Source organism: Mustela nivalis (assembly GCF_964662115.1).
Source record: "Mustela nivalis genome assembly, chromosome: 17".
NCBI classification, from domain to species: domain Eukaryota; kingdom Metazoa; phylum Chordata; class Mammalia; order Carnivora; family Mustelidae; genus Mustela; species Mustela nivalis.
Window position 1 is genome coordinate 37,419,304 of NC_139036.1, and position 26,671 is coordinate 37,445,974.

The 26,671-nt window shown below is 54.0% G+C and overlaps 2 protein-coding genes and 3 long non-coding RNA genes across 7 annotated transcripts; 4 read left to right on the plus strand and 1 right to left on the minus strand.

The window, feature by feature from the left end:
• The first annotated feature begins 1,760 nt into the window (after window positions 1–1,760).
• Window positions 1,761–3,234, plus strand: LOC309852183. Its single transcript, XR_014305128.1, has 3 exons — window positions 1,761–2,082; window positions 2,692–2,847; window positions 2,966–3,234. It is a non-coding gene; the product is annotated as an uncharacterized lncRNA (long non-coding RNA).
• A 3,271-nt stretch (window positions 3,235–6,505) lies between these two features.
• SGCA (sarcoglycan alpha) lies at window positions 6,506–17,469 on the minus strand. 3 transcript variants are annotated; one of them, XM_082704680.1, is made up of 11 exons: window positions 17,415–17,469; window positions 17,042–17,143; window positions 16,372–16,436; window positions 15,253–15,372; window positions 14,766–14,838; window positions 14,209–14,407; window positions 13,646–13,808; window positions 12,351–12,559; window positions 12,122–12,148; window positions 6,958–7,150; window positions 6,506–6,697 (listed from the first exon to the last, which is right to left on the minus strand). In XM_082704680.1, the coding sequence occupies exons 1-10, from the start codon at window positions 17,452–17,454 to the stop codon at window positions 6,970–6,972; spliced, it is 1,179 nt and encodes a 392-aa protein (XP_082560806.1). In that variant the 5' UTR covers window positions 17,455–17,469; the 3' UTR covers window positions 6,506–6,697; window positions 6,958–6,969. The 3 variants fall into 3 exon arrangements, with proteins under 3 accessions (XP_082560806.1, XP_082560807.1, XP_082560808.1); XM_082704681.1 differs by lacking the exons at window positions 16,372–16,436; window positions 17,415–17,469 and adding exons at window positions 14,997–15,151; window positions 16,437–16,492 and having other exon boundaries at window positions 17,042–17,120; XM_082704682.1 differs by lacking the exons at window positions 16,372–16,436; window positions 17,042–17,143; window positions 17,415–17,469 and adding an exon at window positions 16,437–16,497.
• LOC309850583 (histone H1.9-like) lies at window positions 10,647–11,512 on the plus strand. The gene has a single exon (XM_082704683.1). The coding sequence runs from the start codon at window positions 10,902–10,904 to the stop codon at window positions 11,415–11,417; it is 516 nt and encodes a 171-aa protein (XP_082560809.1). The 5' UTR covers window positions 10,647–10,901; the 3' UTR covers window positions 11,418–11,512.
• Window positions 14,365–17,034, plus strand: LOC309850585. Its single transcript, XR_014304345.1, has 3 exons — window positions 14,365–14,420; window positions 16,409–16,494; window positions 16,915–17,034. It is a non-coding gene; the product is annotated as an uncharacterized lncRNA (long non-coding RNA).
• Window positions 17,131–19,738, plus strand: LOC309850584. The gene is made up of 3 exons (XR_014304344.1): window positions 17,131–17,219; window positions 17,689–17,793; window positions 18,579–19,738. It is a non-coding gene; the product is annotated as an uncharacterized lncRNA (long non-coding RNA).
• The last annotated feature ends 6,933 nt before the right edge of the window (window positions 19,739–26,671 follow it).

Here is a 26,671-nt window from a genome sequence, read left to right on the forward strand (position 1 = left end):
GGACTCTGGCTCTCCAGACCCAGGGAAGGAGGGAGGGAGCCTCCGTAGGACCCTCAGAGAGCTGCATTTCAAGGCACAGACAGAGTGCTGTCCTGCTGATGACAGGCCCTGACCCCACTGGGAGCTACCAGGTCCCTCTTGGCCTCCTAAGTCCCCATCACACCTGGGATCCGGGTGGCCTGGCAGGTCCTTTAGCCCAACCTCTGCCTCCTGCTCATGCCTGATCCTTTTAAAAAAATTCTTGCTTCCTCTGCCTCCTTCTCCCTCTCCGTCTGCCTGCCCCTTCCCCCTGCCTGCCTAAGAACCTGTGGCCCCTGGAGGGAAGGTGACTGGTCAGATTCCCAATCCCAGGGAAGAGGAACAGCCCTGAGCCGTCACTGGGGCACAGAGGTCTTCAGAATTCTGGAGTAGACCAGGTACCCAGAGACCTGGAGACAGGGAGAAGCTGAAGCATTGCCCCCCCGACCCACCCACCCAAGGTCTCAGGGCACCTAAACCCTCCAGGGAAGGAAAGCTCCCCCCACGCCTTGCTTCCCTCAGGTCCCAGAGAGACGGAGTCTAAGAGGCCACTGGCAGCCATGCTAATGCCATTGCTGTCATTAGGTGGTCATGACGACTAATTGTTCCTTTTAATAATTCGTTATTAGCACTTCTACCACAATCTGGACAGTGTAGAAAGGGAATTAGTCTTGAGCGGTTAAGAAATTATGACACGTAAATGAGGTTTTCTTCCTAGGCAGCTTACCCGACCCGACCTGCGTGGTGATGGATGGGTGATGCCTTGGTCAGCCCCGGCTACCCTGGCCTCCAGCATCCTCCCCACCCCCGCAATCCGGGGGCAACCAAGGCTCTACCTGGCTGTTACCCACCTGTCCCATCTCCCTGTCCCTCTCTTGCCACACCTATCACACCAGCCAGAAAGGGTGACCATGACCACAGCTCCCACGTATGTACCACACTTTCCACATCCAGACCTTTCTTTACACGTCTTCCTCTGCCTGAACTGACAGCCCTTATCTCTGCCAGCTCAGTGCCCCCCAATTCCCGGCCACGTGTACCCTCGTTCCTCCCGCCGTCTCCCCACCACCGCCAGTTATGCTCTTCAGGCCCGGCAGTCGGACTAAGGCCAGAGGCCAGGTTTAGAGATTGGGGAGATTAAAGTGAGAAAGGGGGTGAGGTGGCAAGGGGGAGCTTTCTAGGCCCCTGTGGACAGGAGCGAGAGGAAGAGCAATGAAAACCAGCCCCCGTGGGGGGAGCAGGCAGCCTCGGAAGGCCCAAGGCCAGCGCCTTCTGCACCCTCAAAGCTCACTCTCTCCGGGGGTCTCAATAGCGTGGCCGCTAGCCTCACGTGACTCGGGGGCACTTGACATGTGGGTGGTGCCCCTGCAGAACTCAACTTTACATTGTATTTAACAGGGATTAATTTTAAAGCTATAAGCGGCTAGTGGCCACCGCGTCGGGCATCTCCAGACAAACAAGGGACTATGCCCCTCAATAGGTGGGCACAATCTACACACGGGGACACGAGTGCATGCGTCTGAGGGCATGCGAGGTAACGCCATGTGGCAGGGCTGTGCCGGGCAGCTCGGATCCTGTGGTTGCAAGGCCAGAATGTGGTTTCAGTGTGTGTGCAGGACAGGAGGGGAAGGGGACAAAGGGGCCTTTGTGCCACACTCCTGACTCAAGCCCTCCTCTCCGCTGACATCACAGCTGCCCTAAATAGAGCTGCCGGGACCCGCTCCCCCAGACCCCGGCTGCCCCCCGCGTCATGGCATAGGGCCGGCCGCTCCCGTCGCCGTTCCAAGGACTTTTCCTTTGTCTTTTCTGTGAGGAGCCACCTTCCTACGGTTGACTTCTCAGTCAACTTCAGATGGAACATTCTAGAAAAGAAGGAGGTTTCATTTGGATTTTATATTTTTTGCGGCTCTCTCAGCATCCTGGGTCCCTTCCGTGGTATGAGCCCATCTCCTGGCAGGATTTTTTTTCCTGACTGAAATGTGGCAGATTTCCCCTCCTCTCTGGGGTCAGCTCTTTACCCCTCAGCTGCCCTGGTGCCTCCAAGACTTTCCTGGATGGACATGGGTGAGGTTGAGGAGGGGAGAGGTGGTTGGGGTGGCAGGGAGTCTGCCTAGCTGGAGTGTGGGAGCCTCAGGCAAGGGGGGGCACGTGGGGATTGTGCGGTGAGCAGGAGAAGAAATGTGGGGCTGCTCTCAAAACCGGGACCCCCCAGAGGAACGTTGCTCGGGGCTGTGAATGTGGGAGGCTGTGTGAGTGGGTGAGGGGGTGGGTGCTGCCCACACATCCCTGTGTGGAGGAGAACATGTCCCACTCTCTGCGGCCCATCTACCCATAAACAAACGGGGCTGTGTTCAAAGGGCCCCACACACGTGTGGGTGTACTGGGGTTGATTAGTGGGGAGGGGGTGGTCTGTGGGTGTGAGGACTGCTCCCCCACACACCTGGCAGAGGAGGAGATGGAAAGGGTCTAGCAGTAAGGACCTGTGTCTGCATAGGGGCGACAGAGGGCATAGGTAGGCCTGCGGGTGAACAGGGGTGGCTGACCAGGGAAGAGTTGGGGAAAAACCCAGAGAGGCTGGGTTTGGGGAGAGACCACAGACCTAAAGTGTCAGGATCGCAGAGGCCAAGTGCTGGTAAGCAGGTGTCTCTATCCCCTTCCTGGTATGTGCTCCAGAGGGTACCAAGTAGAGCTGAGAGATGTCCACGGGCCAGTGGGCAAGTCCTGGGAAGAAGGATGGCCCTGGTCTAGCAGGGTAATCAGACCCTTCTGCACATGGAGACGTCGAAGACTTCGCCCAGCACGTGCACGCGCAGAAAGGCTCGGAGGGAGGTGAGTTTCGGGAGACTGGGGTTTTCTCTCCCTAAGACCATGGGAGGAAGAGGAGGATGGGGTGGGATGGGGACCAAAGCACATTTTAGAACAAGGAGGCCACATATTCACATTCTAGGTGACTTCACTGCTGTGGGGCGGACCTCCCGCCACCCCCAACAATTCCTTCAGGCTTTGGGAAACTCACGCCTGCACAAAGGTCTGTTGCAAACAGGTTTTCTGGAGAAAGCGAGGAAAGGGGCCGGGTTCTGGGTTTGGGTTGATCTGGAGTGGAGATAAGGAAGAGCCGTGAACCCAGCACTGCCCAGGAAGAACAGTATGTTCGCCACAGATGTAATTTTACATTTCAGCCATATTAAGGCAATAAAAAGAAACAAGCGAAGTTAATTTTAATAACATGTTTTATTTAACCCTGTATACCCCAAAATATCATTTCACTGTCCAGCTGACTGACACCGGGAAGTATGGGCATTTCAGCCTCCACCCCCAACCTAGAGGCAGAGCATGAACCCTTCACAGGGCACAGAATGTAAATGGAGTTTATTTAAGCTGGACCTCCTGGGGTGGGGGGTGAGGGGACCCCACAGGCCTCTCTGGTTTGGCTGCGCTCACAAGAGGTTTCATGGGTAATAATGTCTCCTTTTTGGGGAGCGGCCAGATGCCGGGCATTTGCCTGGGGTTCACAAATTCTCCCAACAGCCCTAGGCAATTACGATTAATGTCTTATGAGCAAACGAACTGTCAGAGCCACGATTCAAGTTCTGCTCGCTCTGAGCCCAAACCCACGCTGTAAATGCTGTGTGTGTGTGTGTGTGTGTGTGTGTGTGCGCAGAACTGGGGAGACACAGGCCCTGTGAGGACTAAGGCCAGCTGTAGGTAGGGCCCTGTGTTCCCCTCCGCAGACATCCTCCTCCCGGACTGAGGGGATGTCTACAGTCAGGCCACGGTGAGGCCCTATTGAGGGTGACAGCAGAGGCCCCACGCACTAGGTCCCAGAGCAGTGGTGGCCGTGGGACCGGAGGAGCTGAAGGTGAAAAGCAGGGCATGGGGCCACATCTCAGGGTGGTGGGGGCTGGGGGGCCACGGTGGCTGGTCTTCCGTGACTGTGGAGGGTTGGGTGTGACTGCAGGAGGACCCCGCCCTTCAGGGAGGACAGAGGTGCTGAGTACAGCCGTGCCTTTCTCACGTGCTGCCAGGGGCCCTCGGGTGCACGCGTGCGCGTGTGCCCAGGCACGGCTCGGCGTCCTCCGCAGTCACGCCATCCTTCCAGCTACTGTCTGGGCCACTTCCTCCCAGGCTGGCGGCCAGGCTCCTGTGTGCTCCTCGGAGCCAAGATCTCAAGGCAAAAGATGGGCAGCAGAGGGAAGCAAGGGGCGGGGAAGACTTTCAGCTCTGGCTGCTCCCGGGCAGGAGCAGGAGCGCAGAGACCTGGAGAGGGCAGACCCTTCCTGGAGGGGGCAAGGATGGAGGAGGGGCACCCCGGAGAGCAGGCTGGTGGCTCAGAGCCTCCAGCACAGGCCGACTCCGTGCAACTCCAGGTCTCCAGGTTTTGGCCAGATGAGGGGCCTCGAGGCAAAAGAGGAAATGAAGAGACAGAGACACAGTCCCGTTAGAGGCCCCATGTGGGTGGGGGGTGGCCACCCCAATAGGCACCGAGCACCTGCCCTGTGCCAGCACTGAGCCTCTGCCCACCTCCGCAGATGCTTATGGGACAACTAACTAACTAACTAACTAGGGGGTACGGAATGCCCAGCGGGCAGGACAACGTGAATGTAATGGTAGATGCACTAGCATTGGCCTTGCCTACTCCCATGGTCCAGAGAAGAGGAACAGCTTCCTTAAGAGCTCTGAGCACACCCAGACCTGGGCACCCCTTCAGGACATCTTTCCTGAGCACCCACTGTGCATAGGCGCTGCCCCCCTCCGCAGAAGGGTCCCTAGAACCCTGCCCTTTTGGAGCTTCTATCTAGGGTAGGAAGCCAGCCTGGAACAGGGCACGAAGGAGGTGCGGGGGCCCTGGAAGGAGGCGGGGCTGGTGGGGGCTCTCTGAGGGCTGCCTCTTGGACAGAGACCAAAACGGCAGTGAGGGGGGAGTTGTGTGGATGACCGGGGGAGAGGGTAGGGGATCCCAACAGAGGGAAGAGCAGAGGCAAAGGCCCAGAAGCAGGAGTGGGCTATGAGGCAGAATGTCTGCAGTGCCGTGTGAAGGGTAGACATGAGCTCAGAGGGCTGGGCAGAGCCAGCATGCCCAGTCAAGAGCGCGGATCTTACTCTCAGTGTGACCAGAAGGCGTTGGAGAATCAAAAGCTGGGGGATGTGATGCCCTGATCTTTCTTCTGAAAGGGTGGGCCTGGCTCCTGCTGGAGTTGAGGCTGGAGGGGCAGAAGGGACGGGGCTCCACGGGGAGGCTGTTGCAGGGGCCCAGAGGCGAGATCCTGGGGCTGCACCAGGATCCGAGTGGAGGCCAGGAGAAGTGGATGGATTCCAGACATACTGGAAGGTGGGGATTTGGGGGAATGAGAGAAAGGGGAGGGGTCCCAGGGGGCACTCACCACCCCCTTGCCAGTACCTTTTGGAACACCTGGATACAGTATTCAGAAACTTAGCCATCCTCAGGGGCCCTTGGCCCTGGAGGCACCACCATGGTGTTGGCCCTCCTCATCAGCCCCAAGCCTGGGGCCATGCACGGCACCCCCAACACCCACTGCCCCCTGGGGGAAGGGAGAGGGTTCCACCCATATCCCAGGGCAGTGGGTGGATCCCAGGCCTGGTGGGTCAAACTCAAAAAGGGATTTCAAGGTCACCATGGAGGATGTTTGGATTTTCTTGGGAGTTGCCACCCAGATCCAGGGGCCTGAGACGGAGGCCATAAGTCCCTGCTCCTCTGCCACCCTTCCTTTATCTGGGTCCCCTCTTGGGCCTGATCTCTGGCTTGGCCTCCCAAGGCAGTGGTCAGACATGAGACCAGGTGTGGTTCAGGGCGGCAGTGGGCGGGGGCCCAGCCATCTGGGAGAAAGCAGCTGGGGGTTCGTCCTCGCCAGCTGAGCTCTCCAGGGCCAGGCTGGTGACACTCCGCTCAACAAGGGCGCCAGGTCACGCCGTGTCCCGTGACTTCTGCCCAGACCCTGGAGAAGCCCACTGGGTCATTGAGCTCAAGCATTCAGGGTCCCGTATCCCAACCGCTCTCTCCATATACAGGATAGGCTTCCTTGCAGCATGAGTTACAAAGGGACTCTTCCTCTAGGGGGTCCAGACAGATAAGAACCTGGACCTCTTGCTTCCAGAACCCTTCAGCCCTCCAGAAGGCAGCGCGGAGGTGGACATACTAAATTCTAATCCAAACTCTGCCCCTTGCTTGCTCGGTGACCTTGGGTAAGTTGCCTTCTCTCCCTGGGCCTTGGTTTCCTCCTCTGTAAAGTGGGGCTGATGACCCAGTAATACCCGCAATCAGGTTCTGTCCAAGGACTAAGACCTGGGCCACAGATCAGATCCTTCCGTCTTTCTTCCAGAGAAGATGAGAAAACAGCAAAATGCCAAGAGTCTGAAGGGCAGGCTGGTAGCCCCTGGCTGACTCTGAGAGCTCCCGGAGCAGAAAGGGAAACTGAGGAAGCAAGGGCTGGTGGGAGGCTGCTGAGGAGGAGGAGCCGGCAGCCATAGGTGAGGACAGCAACAACTATTTATTCGGGGGATCCTGACCCCAGACACCCTCACCTCCCCCGCCGCCCTTTCTCTGTTTGTTCCAAGCCTGGGGGCCCTCAGGCCAGGAGCCGGAATCCCCAGGAAGGATGTGGCTGTGGGTCCGCGGCTCCATGCGTGTGGGGAGAGGAGGAGGAGGAGGCTGGGTCTGGAACTGGAACAGCAGAGGGAGGGCTGAGGGACTGTGATGGGGCTCCTGCCTCCCCAGCCAGCCCTCCAACCCCAAGTGCTGGGCCCTGGGGGACATAGCCCTGGACCTGCTGAGCACCCCCCACACCCCCAGCTCCTTCAGAGGAGCAGGCAAGGCTGTGTGCCCCGTCCCTTGACTTCCCTGCCCACCACTATCTACCCCAGCCGCGAGTCAGAAGCCACCTGTCCCCAGAAATGAGGCTGGCGTGGCCCCACCGGGCCCACCTGGTTACGCCCTCAGTGCTGGTCCAGGATGAGGGGCACCTGGGCGCTGTCCACTTGCGGAGGCAGCCGCTCGCCGGTGCGCACGTTGAACATGGGCAGCGTGGACAGTGGCCGGGGCACCTCCCGACTGGATGCCATCTGCCGCAGCTCCTCTGTGTTCCCGCGGATGGTGCAGTGGTGGACCATCTGGATGCTGGGGGCACAGGGCCGACAGAGTCATCAGCTCTGGCTCCCTGTGCCCCTGCATCTGAGACACGCTGTAGCCCACCTGCTGGCATGCGTAGGGGGAGGACAAACAGGCGGGTCTTTGGTGCTGGCTCAGGGTCCAGTGACCGAGGCATAGGCTGTGGGAGCAGACAGTCTGGATTCAAAGCTGTGTGTCCCTGGCAAGGTGCTGAACCACGCTGTGCCTCAGTGTCCTCAACCGTAAAATGGGCATAATACTAGAACCTACTTCCTAGCACTGTGGTGGGAATTGAGAGAAATGTTTAGAAAAGCACCTGGTGCATGCGAAGAGCTCCCGAGATGCTCGACATGATACCCACAGTGGATCCGTATTTGAGGAGGTCACCATCTGCTGAATATTCATTCCCATGACCCTCTAGGTCCCTTCTAGCAGTTTCCTCCACTAATACTCTCTCCTGCCATTGACCATCCAGTCTTCCCTGTCTCATCCCCCTCAGAGTCTGGCAAACGTCCCCCCTCCATCTCTTCCCACCTCCCACTTCGGCTCCTGCTATTTCTGGCCAGACCCCCACGATCTCCTCTTCTGGCTCTTCCCTTGTAGCGTCCCTGGCCTTTGTACCTGGACCTCTCCCACCCGGCCCCAGGACCGGCTCTGGGACACTGACTATCTGCTCTCTGCTTTCTCCCAGACCACAACTCCCTGAGGCCAGCCCTGGGCTCTGCCCTCTGTGGGCCTGAAATCCCCAGGGCAGTCTGGAAGTCCTTCCTGAGCCCTAGTCTTTCTAGAAGACTTTCTTCTTTCTTCTCAGAAAGCTCAGCCGCATTCTCATTTGAGATCCTCACAGCTTGCTTTCTGCTGTCCGGGGGCAAGCTTCCATTCATTCTGAGGAGGACGGTAGCCCGGTGAAACCAAGCACAGGGATTTGCTTTGGGTCTGAGTGTGAGTGCTGCTACTCACTGCCTATGTGAACTTATGCAAGTCACTTAACTTCTCTGTGCCACTGTTTCCTCCATTGTAATGAAGTTCAGGTACAGACTGAATGAGTTAATACAGGAAACACACTTTGATGTCTTTTGGTCAGCATCACAGAGATAGCTAAGTTTACAGGGAACGTGATGCCGCCATCCTTATCATCAGTGTTGTTTTATTATAGGAAGCTCACTAATGTACTTGGCCTCCAGTAAAGGGATGTTCTTCCAAGCCCCTTTACATGAGCCCACCCACACTCGTCCAACCGGGACATACTTTCCCAGGTGAGACCAACAGCAGGGACTCTTCATTACAAACAATAAGAATTAGTCTCCTTGGGACGCCTGCGTGGCTCAGTCAGTTGAGCATCCGACTCTTGATTTCGACTGATTTTGACCAAGTTCATGATCTGAAGGTCCTGAGATTGAACCCTGGGTGGGGCTCCACACTCAGCCAGGAGTCTGCTTCTCTCCCTCTGCCCCTCCCCCCACCAACTCTCAAAATAAAGTCTAAAAAAAAAAAGGGAGCCTGGGTGGCTCAGTCAGTTAAGTGTCGGACTTCGGCTCAAGTCATGATCTATCAAACCTGGGATGGACCCCCACATGGGGCTCCTTGCTCTGCGGGGAGCCTGCTTCTCCCTCTGCCCCCTGCTGCTTGTGTTCTCTCTCTCAAATAAATAAAGTCTTAGAAAAAAATAAAAAAGAATTAAGTTTCCTTAAAGGAGTGGGGACCCCAGGCAGAGGGAAGCTACCCTACTTGCCTCTGGCTTACTGATCAAATGAGGGAGGGGCAGTGATCCCCACCCCTGTCCGAGTCTCAGTTAACGGACACCAACACCAGGTCGAGCTTGGGATGGGAGATTAGACGCCGGGTCAGACTTTCGAGTTTCAGACTGAATGGGCCCCTGCTCTGCTCCTCGGGGCAGGGAGGGAGGGGGGCAGGACCAAGTCCTGTCTGGTTGCAGGGAGGAGGTGGAGTCCCCCTCTAAGGCCAGGGGAGGATCAAGATGAGCTCTTGAGTCTGGAATTTGGCAAGCAGAGTAGTCCAAAACGCAATTTTCCATTCCCAGGCAAGGGGAGGCTGAGGGAGAAAGGAAGCTAGAAGCATGGGGCTGCTTCGGGCCAGAGACAGCCAGGCAGGTAATGCCCTGGCCAGGGAAGGGCCTTAGTTAGGGGGCCCCCTCCCGGCCCTGGGCCCTGCATCTGGGTCTCATTACTCTGGCGACATACACAGGTGGAAAATGCTCTGGGGATGTTTTTCCAGAACAGGAGCCGAAGCCAGCCCCACTGCGGCCTTCCCCCACAGCCCTTCCACATCAGCACTTGGGCAGACGAACAAATAGGCAGGCATTCCTACACACACACACACACACACACACTTGCCACCTCCAACACACACAGCTCTGGAGCCCCGTCTCTTGACACACAGACCACAGAAGAGGGTCAGGCAGAGGGACTTTCTGGCCAGCAAACTCTGATACAGGCCACAGTTGTGGATAATTTGAAAAATGGTAGACATTGAACAAGCAAAAAAAATAATAAAGGAATTTGTAGAAATAAATCAACTCAAAATCCAAACCAACAAGGGCTGATAGGGCACACGGTAAGCCTGCTGATGGATTCAACATTGATGGAGGAAACAGATTTTCCTGAGCGCTTCCGAGCTCCAGAACTCAGCCAGCAGAACGGGCCGTGCTCGAAATCACCGGTCAGAAGAGAATTTCCACAATAGCAGAAGGTATAATTGATCAAATTTGGCATGGGCCAAAAAAATTGAGGAATAAAATGTTCCTTGAAAAACGGACATGGAAAATCACTCATTCCAAATGGGAAAAAAATTCTATCAAATAAAAATGAAAATAGGAAAAAAAAAAAAAAAAGCACAGTTTTTCCATGGCTTTGTGATCAAATTGACCAAGGAATCAAACTGACCTGGGTAGAGCAAGGCATGACAGTTTGCTCACTCTGGAAAGTATTTTCCCTTAACAATTCAGAAATGTGGGTATAATTCTGATGCTAAAAATGTTCGTATTCCTCAACCTACTGGGTTGACATGGTGGCATCAAAATGGTGGGTTTAAAACTGAGGTTTCATGGGGCGCCAGGGTGGCTCAATCAGTTAAGGGTCCAACCCTCGATTTCAGCTCAGGTCATGATTTTGGGGTCCTGAGAAAGAGCCCCACGTCAGGCTACCTGCTCAGGGCAGAGTCAGCTTGTCCTTCTCTCTTCCTCCCTCCCCGCCACCGCTTACTCTCAGTCTCTCTCTCAATTAAAAAAAAAAAAAAAAATCTTAAAAAAAAAAACTGGGGTCTCTGAGCATCCTGAAATCTGCTGGTTCTGATGCATACATTTCTAAACACTCGCACCCGTGCTTGACACACCACGTGACCCCGCCGTCCACCCACCTGGCCTCCGCCCTCCTTCCCAAGGTACTTGGCTTGTCAGATGCCCACACTATCTAGGCACCTCCCAGGAAAGAACAATGGGACCACTGTGACCCTCATAGGATTCTGGTGACCTCACAATGTGCCCCTGAGGTCACCACCAAGGTAACCCTTGCCACCCCCTGCACCTGAGGCACAAATCTGCGGAGGCCAGCCGTGGGTGATCATCCTTGGTCTTACTTCTGGCCACCCAGGGGGAGGCTGGGGCTGGAGCCCTCCACGGGAGCCTCTGAGGGAACCAGGACCAGAGACTCGCCTCATCCACCAAAGAGCAACCCAGCGGAGACGTCCAGCCGTCACCCTGGAGGCCCTCGCACCTAGCTCCTTTCACCCGCCCCAGGGAGAGATGCAGAAAGACACTTCGGCGCCACCCCCATCTGCACCCTTGGCGGCCTCGAACCCACTGCAGGGCGTAGGCCGGCAGGCCAGCGCCTCCGGGGCCTCCAGCAAGAATGTGACTGGGCGCCGCGCCAGCCCCAAAACCCGACGGAAGCTCAGCATATCCAAGGTGATCCTGGGGGTGGTGGCGGACAAGGGCATGCACAACCGCGTGAGTCTAGCCACCCTGAAGAAGGCGGTCACCACCATGGGCTACGACATGACCCGGAACGCCTGGCGCTTCAAGCGAGTGCTCAAGGGGCTGGTGGACAAGGGCATTCTCAAGCAGGTGACCGGCAAGGGGGCCTCGGGCTCCTTCCGCATGGGCAAGAAGTTTGCCTCCAAGTTCAAGCTCAGGGGCCAGAGACAGCGCCGATCTGGGCAGCGCCGGCCTGGGCAGCGCCAGTTGCTAATGGGCTCCCAAAGAGGGCACAAGCGGCTACACAAGGAGGGCCGCAGGGTGGCCAGAGGCCGCCGCAATTAATGACACAGGCGAGGCAAGAAGGCAGGGGTGCCAGGCCCGCCACAGGCTCAGTGCAGTGGAAATAAAAGGAGCCTAACTTATTTCACACCTGCCTCCTGGAATCTTTGGGGCTCAAGGGAGTGAGAGTGGAAGGAGGCTGGGGACAGAGGAGGGGGTAAGGCCGTCGGGGGGTGCGAACGAAGAGTGGGATGGATTTGGGGTCAGGGCTGGAGGAATTGGGAGGACCACAGACATTAACTAGTTCAATGACCCCGTCATCTGGCAGGTGGAGGAACCTGGGGCCTCACGCGGATGGTGTGGCAGAAACCAGCCTGGAACCACACCTACTGTGTGACTCGGGGAAGTGCACGTGTGTGCATGTGTGTGCGCGTGTGTGTGTGTGTGTGTGTGTGTGAACACAGCCTCTTCAATGGCTTCTCGAACCCTTTCCCCCAGGGTGGCCACAGGTCTGCACACTTGGCAGGGATCTCCTCCTGTGTCCCATCCCAGGTTACAGTCCTCCACGGAGACCCAGAAAATAAGAAGGCCGGGCCAGGAGAGGTCAGGCCCAGCAACCAGCCAGCCGAGACCTGGAGCTCAGAGGCCAGGTGCGGCCCCCATCAGCCCAGAGTAATGTGTGTTGCTCATGGAGGTTTGGGGGTGGGGTCTAGCTTGGCAGTCTAGGGGGGTGCTCCCACCCAGCCCCCCAGCTTTCCCCTACTCACTCCGAGGTGGCCAGGTCTCTCTTCAGCCTGTGGAAAGCCAAGGGAGGGGGATTAGCTATTACCCATAACACCCCCCGCTCCTGGTGCCAGGCTAGGCAAGAGGTCCCCATCTACTTCCTGGCTGAGGACCCCACTCCCTGAGGGCTCCCCAGGCAGCACAGCGGCCACAAGGAGCCCTGTGGGGATGAGCCACACAGTGCCCTCCCTGCCCTCTCTCCCCCACACTCACTGTCCCTCCCGCCGGCAGCACATGATGTAAGCCAGCAACGCAGTGAGCAGCAAAGCCACCAGCAGGGGCACCAGGAGGGTGACCAGGGCGTCAGTGAGGAAGTCTCGGTCCGTGGCCTCAGTCGGTGGACAGAAGAACGGGTCATGCTCCAGAATCCCATCACCTGGGGTGGGCACTTCATCGGCGGGCTCTGGCACCGACTTATCCACCTGCTCAGAGAGCCCAGGGCTCACCGAGGAGCCGTCGGCTAGACACAGAGACCCCCGGGGGATGGGGCACGACCACAGGGTTTCCTCCTGCCTGTCTCCCCCTGCTTGGGTGAGCTCAAAGGACAGGCTTTGGACTAGGAACCGGGAGAGAAGGGCGAGGAGAGGCAGGTCCGTACAATGGTTAAGGCACATCTCTGGGGCCCGACTGCCTGGGTTTGAATCCTCATTCGGACAAGGGCTGTGCTGGGTGACTTCCTTCCAGGTGCCTCCTTTCCCTCACGTGGAAAGGCAGAATGCTGATGGTGGCCCCTATCTCTGGGGTGGGGGCAAGTGTAAAGCATGTTGATTGGCTAGAGCCCAGCACACAGCACGTGCTCAGGGACGTTGTTGAGGATCAGTCCTTGCTTCACTGTGGGTCAATTATCAGGAACAGAGTATTCCAGGGGCTCTACGGACCCCAAGAAATTGTGCTCAGTATTCCCAAGAGCTGTAGTGAGTATCTTTGGTTTAGAACTTGGGGTAGAGGGGTGCCTGGATGGCTCAGTGGGTTAAAGCCTCTGCCTTCAGCTCCGCGCATGATCTCAGGGTCCTGGGATCAAGCCCCACATCTGGCTCTCTGCTCAGCAGGGAGCCTGCTTCCCCGCTCTCTCACTCTGCCTGTCTCTCTACCTACTTGTGATCTCTGTCGGTCAAATAAATAAATAAAAATCTTAAAAAAAAAAAAAAAAACTTGGGGTAGAGCTATCTGTTTATTATTGCAGGCAGATTTGCTAGGTGACACCTTAGAAGGAAGCAGACAGAGATGTCCCAAAGAGTCCCCTAGTGGGAAAAGGGTTTTTGGAACTGCCCCATTGGAGTGATTGTTCTAGCGGTTGGGTTGGGCGCATAGGAGACTTCTGGACCCCAGGATCGCTTTTCTGGATTATGGACTCTGTCACCCTCTTGTGGGGTGAGGTGGAACTTCAGCGCGCGCGCGCAAGCACAGAAAGAAACAGGAAGAGAGATGTGGTGGAAACGGGGCTAGAGAGGAGACTGTGATGGGGATCATGCCCCATTCCCACCTCCGGACCCAGGGTCCCTTCTCACCAGGGACACATTGCACCAGTCAACGCGGAAGTGAGGCGCCAAGGTGTCATAGCAGGACAGAAGTGGAGGCTGACCCTGGGCACAGCGAGCGTGGCTGTCTGGAGATGCCACCATCTTCAGGCAAGTGGAGAAGGGTGAGGTAGAGCCCACCTTGATGTAAACCCTGGGCCCAGACAGAAGCCACAGTTAGTATTTGGGGCAGGGGGAGGGCTGGACACAGGAGATTTGGGGATGCAGGACCACCTTGAGACCTGGGTTATGGTGAGAGCACACAGAGCACCCTATTCTTCTGGGGAGCCTTATACTCCTAGGAATGTCTTTTGATAGCTGGGTCTTTTATGTTCTCGTGGGCTATCAGGGAGTCTAGACTTCAATGTAATTAGGGTTTGGGCCCAGGAAGGGCAAGAAGATGAAGGGGTGTGGCTGGAGGGAAGCTGACGGTGATGTGAAACTGGGAGATCCACGCGGGTATATGAAGGTGCAAGACGGTGCTCCATGACCACCCCTCCGGAAGGCCAGCTGTCGCTACCTCCTCCAGGAAGTCCTCCTGGGTTGCAACTTACCCTTCCTTGCGACCCTCAATAGGAAGGGGGACGCGGCCTCCACGGTCCAAGGCGGAGGTAATGTTGAGTAGCTGGAGCTCCCCCGGCTGCCAGAGCCCTCCCAAGGCTGTGAGGAAGCGACTGGCAGGCGTTGAAGGCAGCACCTCCTCCACATCGTGGCTGCATAGGAGGAACTCAGCTTGGTATGGCAGCAGGGGGCCTGCAAAGACCAGGTTGGCACTTGAAGCCGCACAGACCCTCCTCAGCCCTCCCCCACTCAATCTCCTCCGTCATGCCCCTCCTCCTCAGTCATGCCCCCTCAGACTCCTCCCTTCCTCCCTAACTTCCCATCCTTCACAGGCCTCAAATGCCCTTCCCACAACCTCAGCAACTCCCCAAGGCCCCACAGACCATGGGCAGAACGGCTGAGAAGACAGCTCTGGAGCCCTTCCAGGAGCCCCTGCTCCTACTGCTCCCGAGTGTCTCCGCACCCCCGTCCTTCCTTCCAAGGGAACCCCCCGCAAGACTGGCATTAGCGGGGTGGAGGTGGGGCAGGGGTTCCGCAGGGCTGACGGTACCTTCTGGATCCCCAATCAGCAGCACCAGCCTCTGCCGGGTGGTGTCAAAGCTGTCCCGATTATAGGCTGTGACCTGGGGCAGGGGGGTGGAGGATGAAAAGAGGGCTGAGGGAGGGGGCGAGGAAGCGTGGGGGGCACTGAAACACCCTCAAATCAGAGCATCTAAATTATGTAAATGAACATGCACAGATGTCCACAGGGGGCACAGCCCATTGGGGTCCTTGCCGGTACCTCGATGACCTGGCGCCCACGATCTTCAGGGGTGGGGGTGCCGTAGAGGAAGCCAGGCTGGCGGGGGCTGCGCTGGGTGTAGCGGAGCCACCGGGGCAGGTCTGGGTGTCCCTGGAGGTGGGCGTGGTAGGTGACAGGGGTGGTGGGGGGGACATCTGGTGGAAGGGAGGAGAGGGAATGGGAGAAGTGACAGGAGCCTTCACCGGCCCCTGGCCAGGCCTCTCCAGCCCACCAGTGCCCTCCAAGCCCCTCTCACCGGTGTGCTCGGGATGACGCAGGGCGGCTTCCTGGTCCAGGGTGTGCACGAAGAGGCGGCCCACAAGAGGCTGCAGGGTGGTCTGCGGGGCCTCCGCATCCCCCAGCCCTGCCAGGAGAACTGTGGGGACCCCACATCCCCCCAAAGACACACATCAGCCTTAGTCCTGGGCAGGGGAGAAGCTCCCAGTGCCCCTAAGAGACGGAGGGCTCCCAGGAAAGGACGTTGGTGGGGTCCTAGCTATGCCACACACACCGGGATCAGTGACAAGTCCCAGACATTTCTGTCACTTCCCATTCATGGGAATTCCCTCCCCCAGTCCACATTTTAGGCTCCCTTTGAGGGGTCACACTGGGTAGGGGCTGCGGTCTGGCTGAGAGGGGTGTGGGAGTGTGGGGGGTAGATGCGGGTTATGGGCACTTGTGAAGGAACTCGAAGAATGTGGGTGTCAGGGGCGCCCGGGAGGCTCAGTCAGTTAAGCGTTGATTTCAGTTCAGGTCTCAGGGTCTTGAGATCGAGCCCGCTTAGGGTGCTCTGTCTTCTTCTCCCTCTACTCCTCCCCACTGCCCCACAAGCGCTTTGTCACTCTCCCTGCTCTCGCTCTCAGAAAATAAATAAACAAATAAATAGAAATTTTTAAAAAAGGACGCAGAGCATCTGGAAGGCTGGAGGGGAGGGGGAGAGGGAAGGAACTTTTGAAGGAGGTGGGTGGCCATTCTGGTACTCTCTCCCAACTTCCCTAACACACAGCGGGGAAGGCGCCCACAGTAGAAGCCAATAAATGCTGAGCAAAAGGGATCCTAAGCCCCAGGGAAAGGACCTGCCCCAGCGGGGGCCCCCACACCCTCCCAAGGCCAAATTTAGCCTGGGCCTAGAAAGAAGGCCGACCAGCCAGCCCATTAAAGGGCCAACTACACTCTGGGCCTGTGGTCAGGCCCACCTCGGCCTAGGACGCCCAACCCTTCTGAGCTCTCTGAAGCTCTCTGTGCCCCCCACATCCCAGAGCCCTGCTCCCAGCCCCACTTCCCTGGACCTCCTGCTGGACACAGCATGAGCACCCCAAGGTCCTTCTGGTCCCTGGCCCCAGACCCCTCCCCTGAGCTACCTCTGTCTTTCCACCTCTTTCCACTCGGACATCCCGTCCCTTCGTCCTGAGCCTCGCCCAGAAGAACGCCGCAACTTGCCTGCAAGAAGAATCCAGATTAGAGCGGCTGCCATGACTGCCCCAGCCTGCGGGCCCCTGTGAGTGACAGAGACAGGAGCAGGGGAGGAGGAGACAGGGAGGGAGGGAGAGTGGGAGGGAGAGCCGCTGGGGGAGGTGTCCCAGAGCAGCGGGCCCCAGCTTCTGCCAGGGGGTCCCTCCCCATCCCCACCTAAGCAGGCACTGAATCCAGGTTGAACACTCTCCTCTTAGGACACTATCCCTCCAGGGATCCCCTCCCTGTGGCCTGAGAACATTCTCTAAAGCACCAATCCGAAAACCTTAGTCCTCCCTGGAAACACTCAGGGCTCCCCTTGCCCTGAGGCCCCAGCTCTTGATGGCTTTTAGACCCTGCCTGGGCCTGGCCATCCGGTCCAGAATCCCCGCCTCTCACCCCTGCCAACCACACACACACACACACACACACACACACACTCTCTCTCTCTCTCTCTCTACCCCAGGCTTCTGCCCAGCATCAATCTGCTGCTGCCCCCTCCACCACCCCCGTCACTAAGTCCTTTGCACAAGCTGTTCCCGCTGCTTGCAGTTCCTTTCCTGCCCTCATCAGACCAGCCAACGGCCACGTACCTGGCAAGACTCGACACAGGCCTCCTCTCCTCCCTGCAGGCGCTCTGTGCTGCCTTCCTCTGCTAGGCCCAGCTGGGTGCCCGCTGGGCCCCAGGTACAGCACTGCAGGGGGTGGGGGAGACTAGAATCTTTTTATCTCCGTATGCCCGGACCTGGCATGGGGCCTGGCAACCAGCAGGTATGGGGGGGACAGCACGCCGAACAGCAAGGTGCCCATTCACCCAGCCCTGACCCCCAGAGTAGACACCCCCAGCACGTACCCCAAGTCTGGGAAGAGAGAGAGAGAGTCCTGGACAGGACTAGCCAGGTAGAGCCAGGGGAGTGGAGGAGGCGGCACAGGCTTGGAGACCTGCCAACTGGACAAGAACCTCACCTTGACCCCTCACTGGAGACCTGGCCTTGGAAAACTTCATTTGCCCTTTCCAAGCTCTGTTCCCACAACTATAACCTAGCACGATAGTGCTCACCTCTCGGTGTGCTTGTGATGAAGCCACAACCTCATGAACTCAGTGCATGCTTAGAGAGCAGCCCCTATTGGCAGGGGTGGGGTGGACGGGGTTGGGGCGGGGACAGACACGTGCCCCACGGGAGTGTGCACGTGGATGGGTACTGCCGGCTAACCCGCCCCCCCTGCCGCCCTGCACCAGGCTTGGATACACGGATACACATACACGGATGGACTGTAACTCCTTCCATCCCCGCAGCTGTTCCCAGGAGGGCTTTCATCCCCATTTTCAGACAAGAAGAATGAGGCACCAGCTCTTCATGACCCCCCACCCCCCAGGGCCGTACAACCAAACAGCTGAGGCTCGTGGCCCGGCTGGGGGGGGGGACACCCTGTCCCCCTCCATCTTGCCTCAGTCAAAGATCTGGGTCCAGGTGTGAAGGGAATGGCATGCCCTTCTCTCTGGGGGCTTGGAACTCAGAGCCAGCAGAGGGTACTCTCCCTAGATGTCTTGAGGAGGAGGTGGGGACCCAGGGATGCCTCCTGGGTCCAGAATTCCTGGTGTGTGCAGGAGTCTTCCTCCTGGGCATCTCCATCTCCCCCCACCATACCCATTGCCCCACACAGGGGCGCCTGGAACCAGTTCTGGTCAGAACTGAGGGCCACGGCACGGCGTTGGCCTGCCAACTGGAATGACTAGGGTGCAGGTTACTTAGTCCTCATCTCTTTTTCTCTCTTCCTGCCTGACCGTCCCACCCATCCCTGGAGAGCCACCAGATTCCACAGTCAGCATCCACTCAGGCTCTCAGACAGGGCAGGGTTTGTCCCAGAGTCACCGTGGCGCCTCTCTGCCTTCTCAGACATGGAGATGGAGGGCATGAGATAGAAAGGTTCTGGAGGCAGACAGAGGGCTCTGAGGGAGTCTGGCCAGCTGCCCAGTCCTCAGCCCCTCAGCAGCCCCTCACCTGCTCTTTTCTGGAGCCCCCCACTCACACTTTCAGCTGTCCTGAAGTAGCTGTGTCTGAATGCAGTGCCACCAGGCCCCCAGAGGTCAGTTTCCTTACGGATCCTTCTCGCCTTCTCCCAACTAAGGACTGTGCCAGGAGCCAGCCAGAAGTCCCCGGTGGCCAACCAGAGGACCTCAGAGCTGTCTGGATTGCAAGCTACTGCTAGAATTCTCAGCGTTTCTGTTCCCTGGGGCCTGAGCATAGAGAGAGGGGTCACAGGGTCCTTAAATTTCTTAGTTTGCAAATTTTATTTTATGTTAAGTAGGCTCTACACCGAGTGTGGAGCCCAGTGGGGGCCTTGGACTCTTGACCCTGAGATCAAGACCTGAGCTGAGATGGAGAGTCAGACGCTTAACTGATTGAGCCATCGTGGTGCCCCTTAGTTTGCAAACTTTAAACAAAAGTCTACAGAATAGGGGCGCCTGGGTGGCTCAGTGGGTTAAAGCCTCTGCCTTTGGCTCCAGTCATGATCTCAGGGTTCTGAGATCAAGCCCCGCATCAGGCTCTCTGCTCGGCAGGGAGCCTGTTCCCCCCCCCCTCTCTCTGCCTCCCTCTCTGCCTACTTGTGATCTCTGCCTGTCAAATAAATAAATAAAATCTTTTTTTAAAAAAGTCTACAGAATAAAAGAATGAAAGCTCCATATATCTACCCTCCAGCTTCAACTGTCAGCGACTTATGGCGAATCTCCTGTCACCTGTGCTCTCCCCAACTCTCCCTCCTGTTTCATTTCCTCTGTCAATATTTTAGCATGTATTTTTGAAAGATGATGACTCTTTTATTTTTATTATTTTAATAGAATGACTCTTCTTTAAACAATCACAATTGTTATACTTCGTATATTAGTATACCTTAAAGTTAATGATAATTCCTTGATATCAGACCTATAGTGTTCAGATTTCCAATTTCTCATGAATGTCTTTTTTTTTAACAGTGTATTTGTTTGAATCATGATCCAAATAGAGCACACACACCGAAACTGACTGATGTGTCTCCTTTAAATCTCTTTAAGTCCATAGGTTCCCCATCCAAACCTCTCTCTCTTTTTCCTTGAGAGAACCAGGCCATTTGCTGTGCTGTTTTCCAGTCTGGGTTTTGCTGATTGCATCTCTAGGGTGTTCTTTAACACATCTCTCTGACCTCTGTACTTCCTGTAAATTGTATTTCCTGTACATTGTTTTTTCCTGTAAATTGTATTTGGATTCAAAGTCCTGATCAGGTATAGGTTCTATTTTCCTTGGCAAGACCACTTCACAGATGGTGGGATTGCTTCTTCCATCCAGAAGTACAGGAATTGTGATGCTCTGTGCCTCATCCGTCAGTCCCCCGCCCCCCACCCTGCAAATGGTGATACTCACATCCAATCACTCCTTCCTTTATTAGTCAGAATAATTCTCAACACAGAAACTGTGCCTCGCTTACTAGTTGGTTACTGAGTGTTGTAGCTCCTATGGAAAAAGATAGGATAAATACTCGATTCTGTTCCTATATTTGCCAATTTCGAAATAATGAATTGATTCTTCAGCATCCCTCAAACCTCAGCCCGTTAGCTTTTCAAAAACAGTAGCCTAATTATGAATTTATGGCTTTAGGCATATTTGATTGCTTCAGTCTTTTGTGACAAGAGTCCCCTCCTGGTCCTTGGACTGTCCCTTCTTGAGCTCCTCAGGTGGCCCTCACCTGTCAGAGCATCCGTCTGGGAGGACAGGTGGGTCAGGTCTATGCCTCTCCACACCTGTTTCCCCAGCTCTCTGCCGGATCTCCGCTTGTCAGTGTCCCGATTTAATTCCTCTGGTCCTTTGTCTCTGGCTCTCCCCATCTCAGTGAAAATCTTCTGAATGAATGAATGATTGAATGAATGCCTCATCTCCCCAGCTCTCTCCTTCCACTTCTGTCTTTAGGAACCTCTTGATTTATGAAGACCATATTTTCTTCATCTGCATCTACAACGGGGGATTATATGTTGTCATGAGGGACAAAGGAAAGGGATTCTCATCATTGTGATCTGATTGTCGCATCTGCCTCCCAGACTCCACCCCCATCTTCCTCCCCCTCCTCTTCGCCGCCCCCCAGCGCCTCAACAAAGGATGCGATCTGTCAGTTAGCCACGAGAGGGCGCGTTCGCGGCCGCAGCTTGGACCTGCGCCTGCGCAATACTGGGGCAGAGCGGGGACAGGGCGGGAGTCGGGTTGGAGGGCGGGAGCGCTCCGCCCCGGGTTGGGGTTGCGCGTCAGGAGTGTTTGCTGAGCACTGCAGCTAGAGGGGGCGACGCAGGAGGAAGCCCACGGCCCCGAGCCTGACTTCGTCCTCCCCTTCCGGGTCCAGAGGATGTTTTCCCAAGCCGTGAGGCGATCCGCCTAGCTGCGGGGGGAGGGGGGGGACTGGACACTGCCCTTTTTCCCACCATCCCCATCATTTGTATCAACCCTCCGACTTCCAAGGACATGTCCCTATTTCTCCACTCTTTGCGACCTTTGGGGGCACGAGTCTGAGGACCTAAATGTACCCAGATTCCTCCTCCCCCCCCCCTTTTTTTTTTTTTTTAATCTTTGGCCTTCAGCCCTCAAAGAGGTTCCTTGAGCCTTGTGACCGCCCAGAGCCATCAATCCTGAGTCTGAGAATACCAGACACCATCCCTAGCCAAACTTTGTAGCTTAGGGGAGAAACAGAGAAAGGGAGGGACTGTCAAAGAGCTCACAGCACAGTGTTCTGCCCAGCAAGGAGGAGAGACACTCCCGCTCTGTAAAGTGGGGGTAATAAGGATCAATGAGATAGTGAAAGCGAAAGTGCTTTGTAAATTGTAAAGCTCTGGAGAGAGTAAGGGGTTTTTTATTTATTTACAACTGAAGGCGCAAAACTGTAGCTGCCCAGGGCCAGGCCACCCGCACAGACCGAGAGCTGGGAGAAGTCAGATTTAAAAGCCACCACCGCTCAGCGATGGAAGGATTAGGAAAATAAAAGAAACAAAAAATCTTTGACATTTTTTGCTGATGGTATAAATATTTATATAGAAAATCTAAGAGGTTCTACAGGCATGTTATTAGGGTTCTTAAGAGAGATCAGCAAGGTTGTTGGATGAAAGTTAATATCCAAATATAAATAAAATACCAACTCCAACAGTGTTTCTATACACTAACAGTAATTTTATAGAAGCTGTAATATCTTTTAAAAAATAAATCACTGGGGCGCCTGGGTGGCTCAGTGGGTTAAAGCCTCTGCCTTCAGCTCAGGTCATGATCTCAGAGTCCTAGGGTTCTGGTATCGAGCCCCACATGGGGCTCTCTGTTCAGCGGGGAGCCTGCTTCCTCCTCTCTCTCTCTGCCTGCCTTTCTGCCTACTTGTGATCTCTCTCTCTGTTAAATAAATAAATAAAATCTTTTTTAAAAAATAAATCATTAACACTAAAATTAAAATTGTACAGAACCCCAAAAAAACTCACAGATACTTATGAAGAAAAACGATAGGTGTAAAACTATAAAAACCATAGGCTTTAAAAGGAGTAAGTGGAGAGATGTATTTAATTTAGGGATGAGATTCTTAATGTCAGGAAGACAATTCTCTCCATATTAATCTTCTGATTCAATGAGAGTTCAATGAATATCCCAGTAGGATTTTTCAGAGTTAGGCAAGCCGGTTTTAAAATTCATACAGAAGAGCCAAGGACCAAGAAAAGGCTAGACTATTTAAGAAAGAATAAGCCCCTAACACATACCAAGACCTATTTGGAAGCGATAGTAATTAAAACAATGTGTATTGGTGCCGGGCTAGACAAAGAGATCAATAGAATAGAGTGCCCAGAACCAGATCCAAGCTTATGTGGGAAATGTGATTTATGATGTCAGTTGCATTGCAACTCAGTGAGAGGGAACAGACTAATAAAAAGTGTTGTGACAGTCAGCTTTTCGAATGAAAAATCCTCACACCATCCATAAATATTAATTCCAGATGGATTAAAGACCTAAAAGTGAAAGAAACAAAACTTCAAAATACTTAGAAGAAAATGTAGGCGATCTCAGGATAGGAAAAGAGTTCTCAGACAAGACGCAAGTCACCAAAGATTGATTGATTTTACTATATTACATAAAAAGGGAAAAGAAAAGAAAAAAGCTTTCTGGTATGAAATTATAAACAAAGCTACAAGACAAGCAACAGCCTGGGTGACCATGTCAGCGCATGTGAAACAGAAGAAAAGGACCTGAAAACAATGTAGCGTGTGCAACAGTACTAAAAAAAAATTAGAATTAAACAACTAAAAGGTTAGTATCCAAGATATATAAAGAACTCCTACAAATCAAGGAAAGCCCAGGCCTTTTGCATGCCACCCTAAATAGCATCCCTTTCCTTCTTCCATGATAATGGAACCTTGGTCTGATTCAGGAATCCAGAGTCTAGGCTTTTGGGGAGGCTGGGTTAGCTGCATTGGGTGAATGGCGATTGGTCTAAATATAGTACAATAATTCAGTTCCTCTGCTCAGTGATTGGTTTAAGTATGGACACATATGGAGACCGGAGACTAGAAGGGAGATCTGCTCTGGGGCCTCTGGGAAAGATACACTGGGAAGAAAATGTCCCCTTTCTTCTACCTCTGGACATTTTCTGCACAAGAAAACTGAGGGGAGGCCACCACTGTGGACAATTGAGGGGACTGGTCTAATATGCAAGCCAACACAATGAGGAGGATTTTGTGGAAAGATGGGAAGAACCTGGTTCTTGATGGTCAGAGCTGAGATTCTGAATTTAACCAAGCCTAAGACTTCTTGTTATGTGAGATCATAAAATTCCTTTTTTGCTTAAACCACATCTAGTTGGGGCTTCTATAATTCGTATCAAGCCAGAGGGGCACCTGAGTGGCTCAGCTCAGTCGTTAAGCGTCTGCTTTGGGCTCGGGTCACGGTCCCAAGGTCCTGGAATCAAGTCCCGCATCCAGCTCCCTGCTCAGCGGGGAGTCTGCTTCTCCCTCTCCCACCACCCTGCTTGTGTTCCCTCTCTCGCTGGCTCTATCAAATAAATAAATAAAATTTTTAAAAGATAGGAAGAAAGATAGATAGATCGATAGATGGTTCACTATCAATCAAGATAGATAGATAGATAGTCTCACAAGAGCAGATGTGGGCAAGGATGTGGCCAGACAGGATGCCCTGTACAAGGCTGGTAGCAAGAGCATAAAGGGGAGCTGTCACTGGAGAGAGTAGTCAGACAGAGCTAGCCAAGTAGAAAGTGTGCCTGCCCACAAGCCTGTCTCCCTGCTCCGAGGTGTCTGTTCTCCAGTGGCTTCACACTTGTATAAGGGTGCTCACCACTGTCCCATTTATGACGGCAGAACGCAGCAACACGCCCAGTGCCCTTCAGTGGAGGAACCGATAAATGAACGGTGGCTTAGCTCCACAATGAAATACCAAATACAAGTTAAAGTGAAGGAATCAAAGTCACAGGTATCACCTGTGTGACTCTATTGGGAAAAACACACTGAATGGAAAAAAAACGAGGCAATAAGGTGGTTGTTTTGTACATATTAATAACACAGAAAGTATTACTGTCTGCTAGTTTTGCAATATTTCAGTGCATAGGGAAAACATCAAATTATGGGCTAGACTTATGAAGGAAGGGAATGCTGATGCTAGAACTTGGATCAATCTTGAGGTTATTATGCTAAGCGAAATAAGCCAGGCACAAAGGAACAAATGCTATGTGATTCTCCTTGCATGAGGTACCAAGAGTTGTCATATTCATGGATGCAGGAAGTAGGATGGAGGTTGCCAGGGGCTGGGGGGGAGGAAGACATGGAGAGTCGGTGTTTAACGGGCATGGAGTTTCAGTTGGGAAGATGAGAAAGTTCTGGAGATGGATGGTGGTGATGGTGGCACAGCAATGGGAATGTACTTTGCGCTACTGGACACCGAAAATGGTTAAAAGAGCAAATTTTGTGTTATTTTACGTATTTTACAGTTAAAAAAAATAATAATAATGGTGGCACCCGGATGGCTCAGTCAGTTAAGTGTCTGATTTCAGCTCTGGTCGTGATCTCAGGGTTCTGGGATAGAAGCCCTCACTTTGTGGGGCTCCCCACTCAGGGGGGGAATCTGCTTGTCCCTCTGCCCCTCCCCCTGCTCACACGCAAGTGCTCTCTCTCTCATAAATAAGAAATACAATCTTTAAATAATAATAATAAAAAATTATGGACTATAAAAGTGCATCCTGGGGCACCTGGGTGGCTCAGCGGGTTAAGCCTCTGCCTTCGGCTCAGATCATGATCTCAGGGTCCTGGGATCGAGCCCTGCATCAGGCTCTCTGCTCAGTAGGGAGCCTGCTTACCCTCTGTCTCTTCCTGCCTCTCTGCCTACTTGTGATCTTTCTCTCTGTCAAATAATAAATAAATTAATTAATTAAAAAGGTGCATCCCAAATTTGTGATAGTAGGTATAGTAAACAATGGGACCAAGACAAAGAGAAAGAACCAACTTTCATACCCTTTCCTATGAAAGAAACTGAAGCAAAAATGACACAATGCTAGCATTTATAAATTCTTTTTTTAAGATTTTATTTATTCATTTGAGAGAACATGAGAGCAAGCATGAGTAGGGGCAGGGAAGTAGGATGAGCAGACTCCCCAAAGAGCAGGGAGCCTGACTCAGGACTTGATCCCAAGAATCCAGGAACATGACCTGGGCTGAAGGCAAGCGCTTAACCCACTGAGCCACCCAGGCGCCCTGGTATTTTAAAATTCTCTTTGTTATGTGATTCTCTGAACTTTTCTTACTTTTGAAGAAACTTTCCAAACTAAAATGAATATAACAGATATATATCGTATGTATATGCATGCTTTTTTTTAAAGAAAGAAGAGTTGTCTCAAAGAGTGCTGCTCTGAAGTGGCAGGATTTGTCCCCTCAAGGTCACCTCAAGTACAAGGGGTTGAGTGTAGGAGATGGGAGGGCTGTGGCCTCTGGAGGTTGCTGCTGTTCAGGTACCATGCGGCACTGAGCCTGGCAGTGCCAGTCGGGAAAAAGGCTGGTCTGGGCAAGACGCTCTTCGCCTGGCCCCAGAGCAGGTGAGACAAAGGCTCGTGGAGGAAAGTAACTCAGAACCAGTCTCCTCCACAGGCACCCACTGCTCAAGATCCAGAGAGCAGATGAAAAATAGAAACCACCATCAAAACACAGGAATGTATATTATTAGCAGTTGGAGCCGGCAGTAGAAAGAGTCCTTCGAATCTGCTGATGACAAACTATATTGCCCAATCTTTCCGGGTAATTTTTTCTTTGACCTCCCTGCATATCTCTGGAGCTACCACAGCTATGGCTGTCTGGGTTGCAAAATACATATTTACAGGCCCTGTAAGCCTGGCTAAATATAGGCTTTCTTTAAAGGCAACTGATGAGTTGGAGAAATCTTTCCTGTGTCCCACCCCTTCCCCACATCCCAACACACACACACACACACACACACCCTGACTCCTCCTTCTGTGGGTGGATCCCAAGGGACCCCTGTCCCTGTACAGGCAAGGGAGGGTTGAGGCACCAAGAGGCAGGAGTGAAAAGTCTTTGGCAAGTAGAGAAGAGAGGTCACCGTCTCTCCAGAAATGACCCCAGAAAATCTGGAAGAGCTGCAGGCAGGAGACGCATCTGTCTCTGATTTCCATAGACGTGACCTTAGAAGGAACCAAGAAGCCGGAAGTCTCGTGAAGGCCCACACAGAGAGGCAAACACTGACGCCCATTTGGGCCACACCTGCTCATACATGGGCACACACCTCCATGCGTGTTTCCATACACTTGCTATCAGTAACAGCAGACTCACTGAGCTCCTGCTTTGTGCCAAGAGCTGTTCTGAATGCATAAGGCCCTCACAGAGCTCATTTAATCATCAACTCTGTTGTCTCTGTTTTACAGATGAAGAAATTTGTTGCAGTCCCTTCACTGGGGAGTGGCAGGTTGGGAACAAAAACAGTCTGGCTCCGGAGCCCCTATTCTGCTCTGCCCCACATAGAGCAGGCGAGACCTAGGGTCTCTGAGCTCAGGAGAAACACTCAAACATTCAAATTGAGCTTTTTGAGGAAATTAGGCTTGGGGAGGGGAAATGACCAACCCCGGGTCACCTGGCAACCGGGTGAAGCTATGATTCAGTTCAGACCTTGTGAACCACAGCCTGGTCTTTCCTCTAAAACTGGATAAGTCACTTCCCTCTG

Coding starts and splice junctions, on each gene's coding strand:
- LOC309850583 (XM_082704683.1), top strand. CDS start 10,902: ATGCAGAAAGACACTTCGGCGCCACCCCCATCTGCACCCTTGGCGGCC.
- SGCA (XM_082704680.1), bottom strand. CDS start 17,454: ATGAAGTTTTCCAAGGCCAGGTCTCCAGTGAGGGGTCAAG. Junction 14,839..15,252: donor GCGTCATCCCGAGCACACCG/GTGAGAGGGGCT, acceptor CCCCTGCCCCAG/GTCACAGCCTATAATCGGGA. Junction 7,151..12,121: donor AGAGACCTGGCCACCTCGGA/GTGAGTAGGGGA, acceptor CTGTGCCCCCAG/CATCCAGATGGTCCACCACT.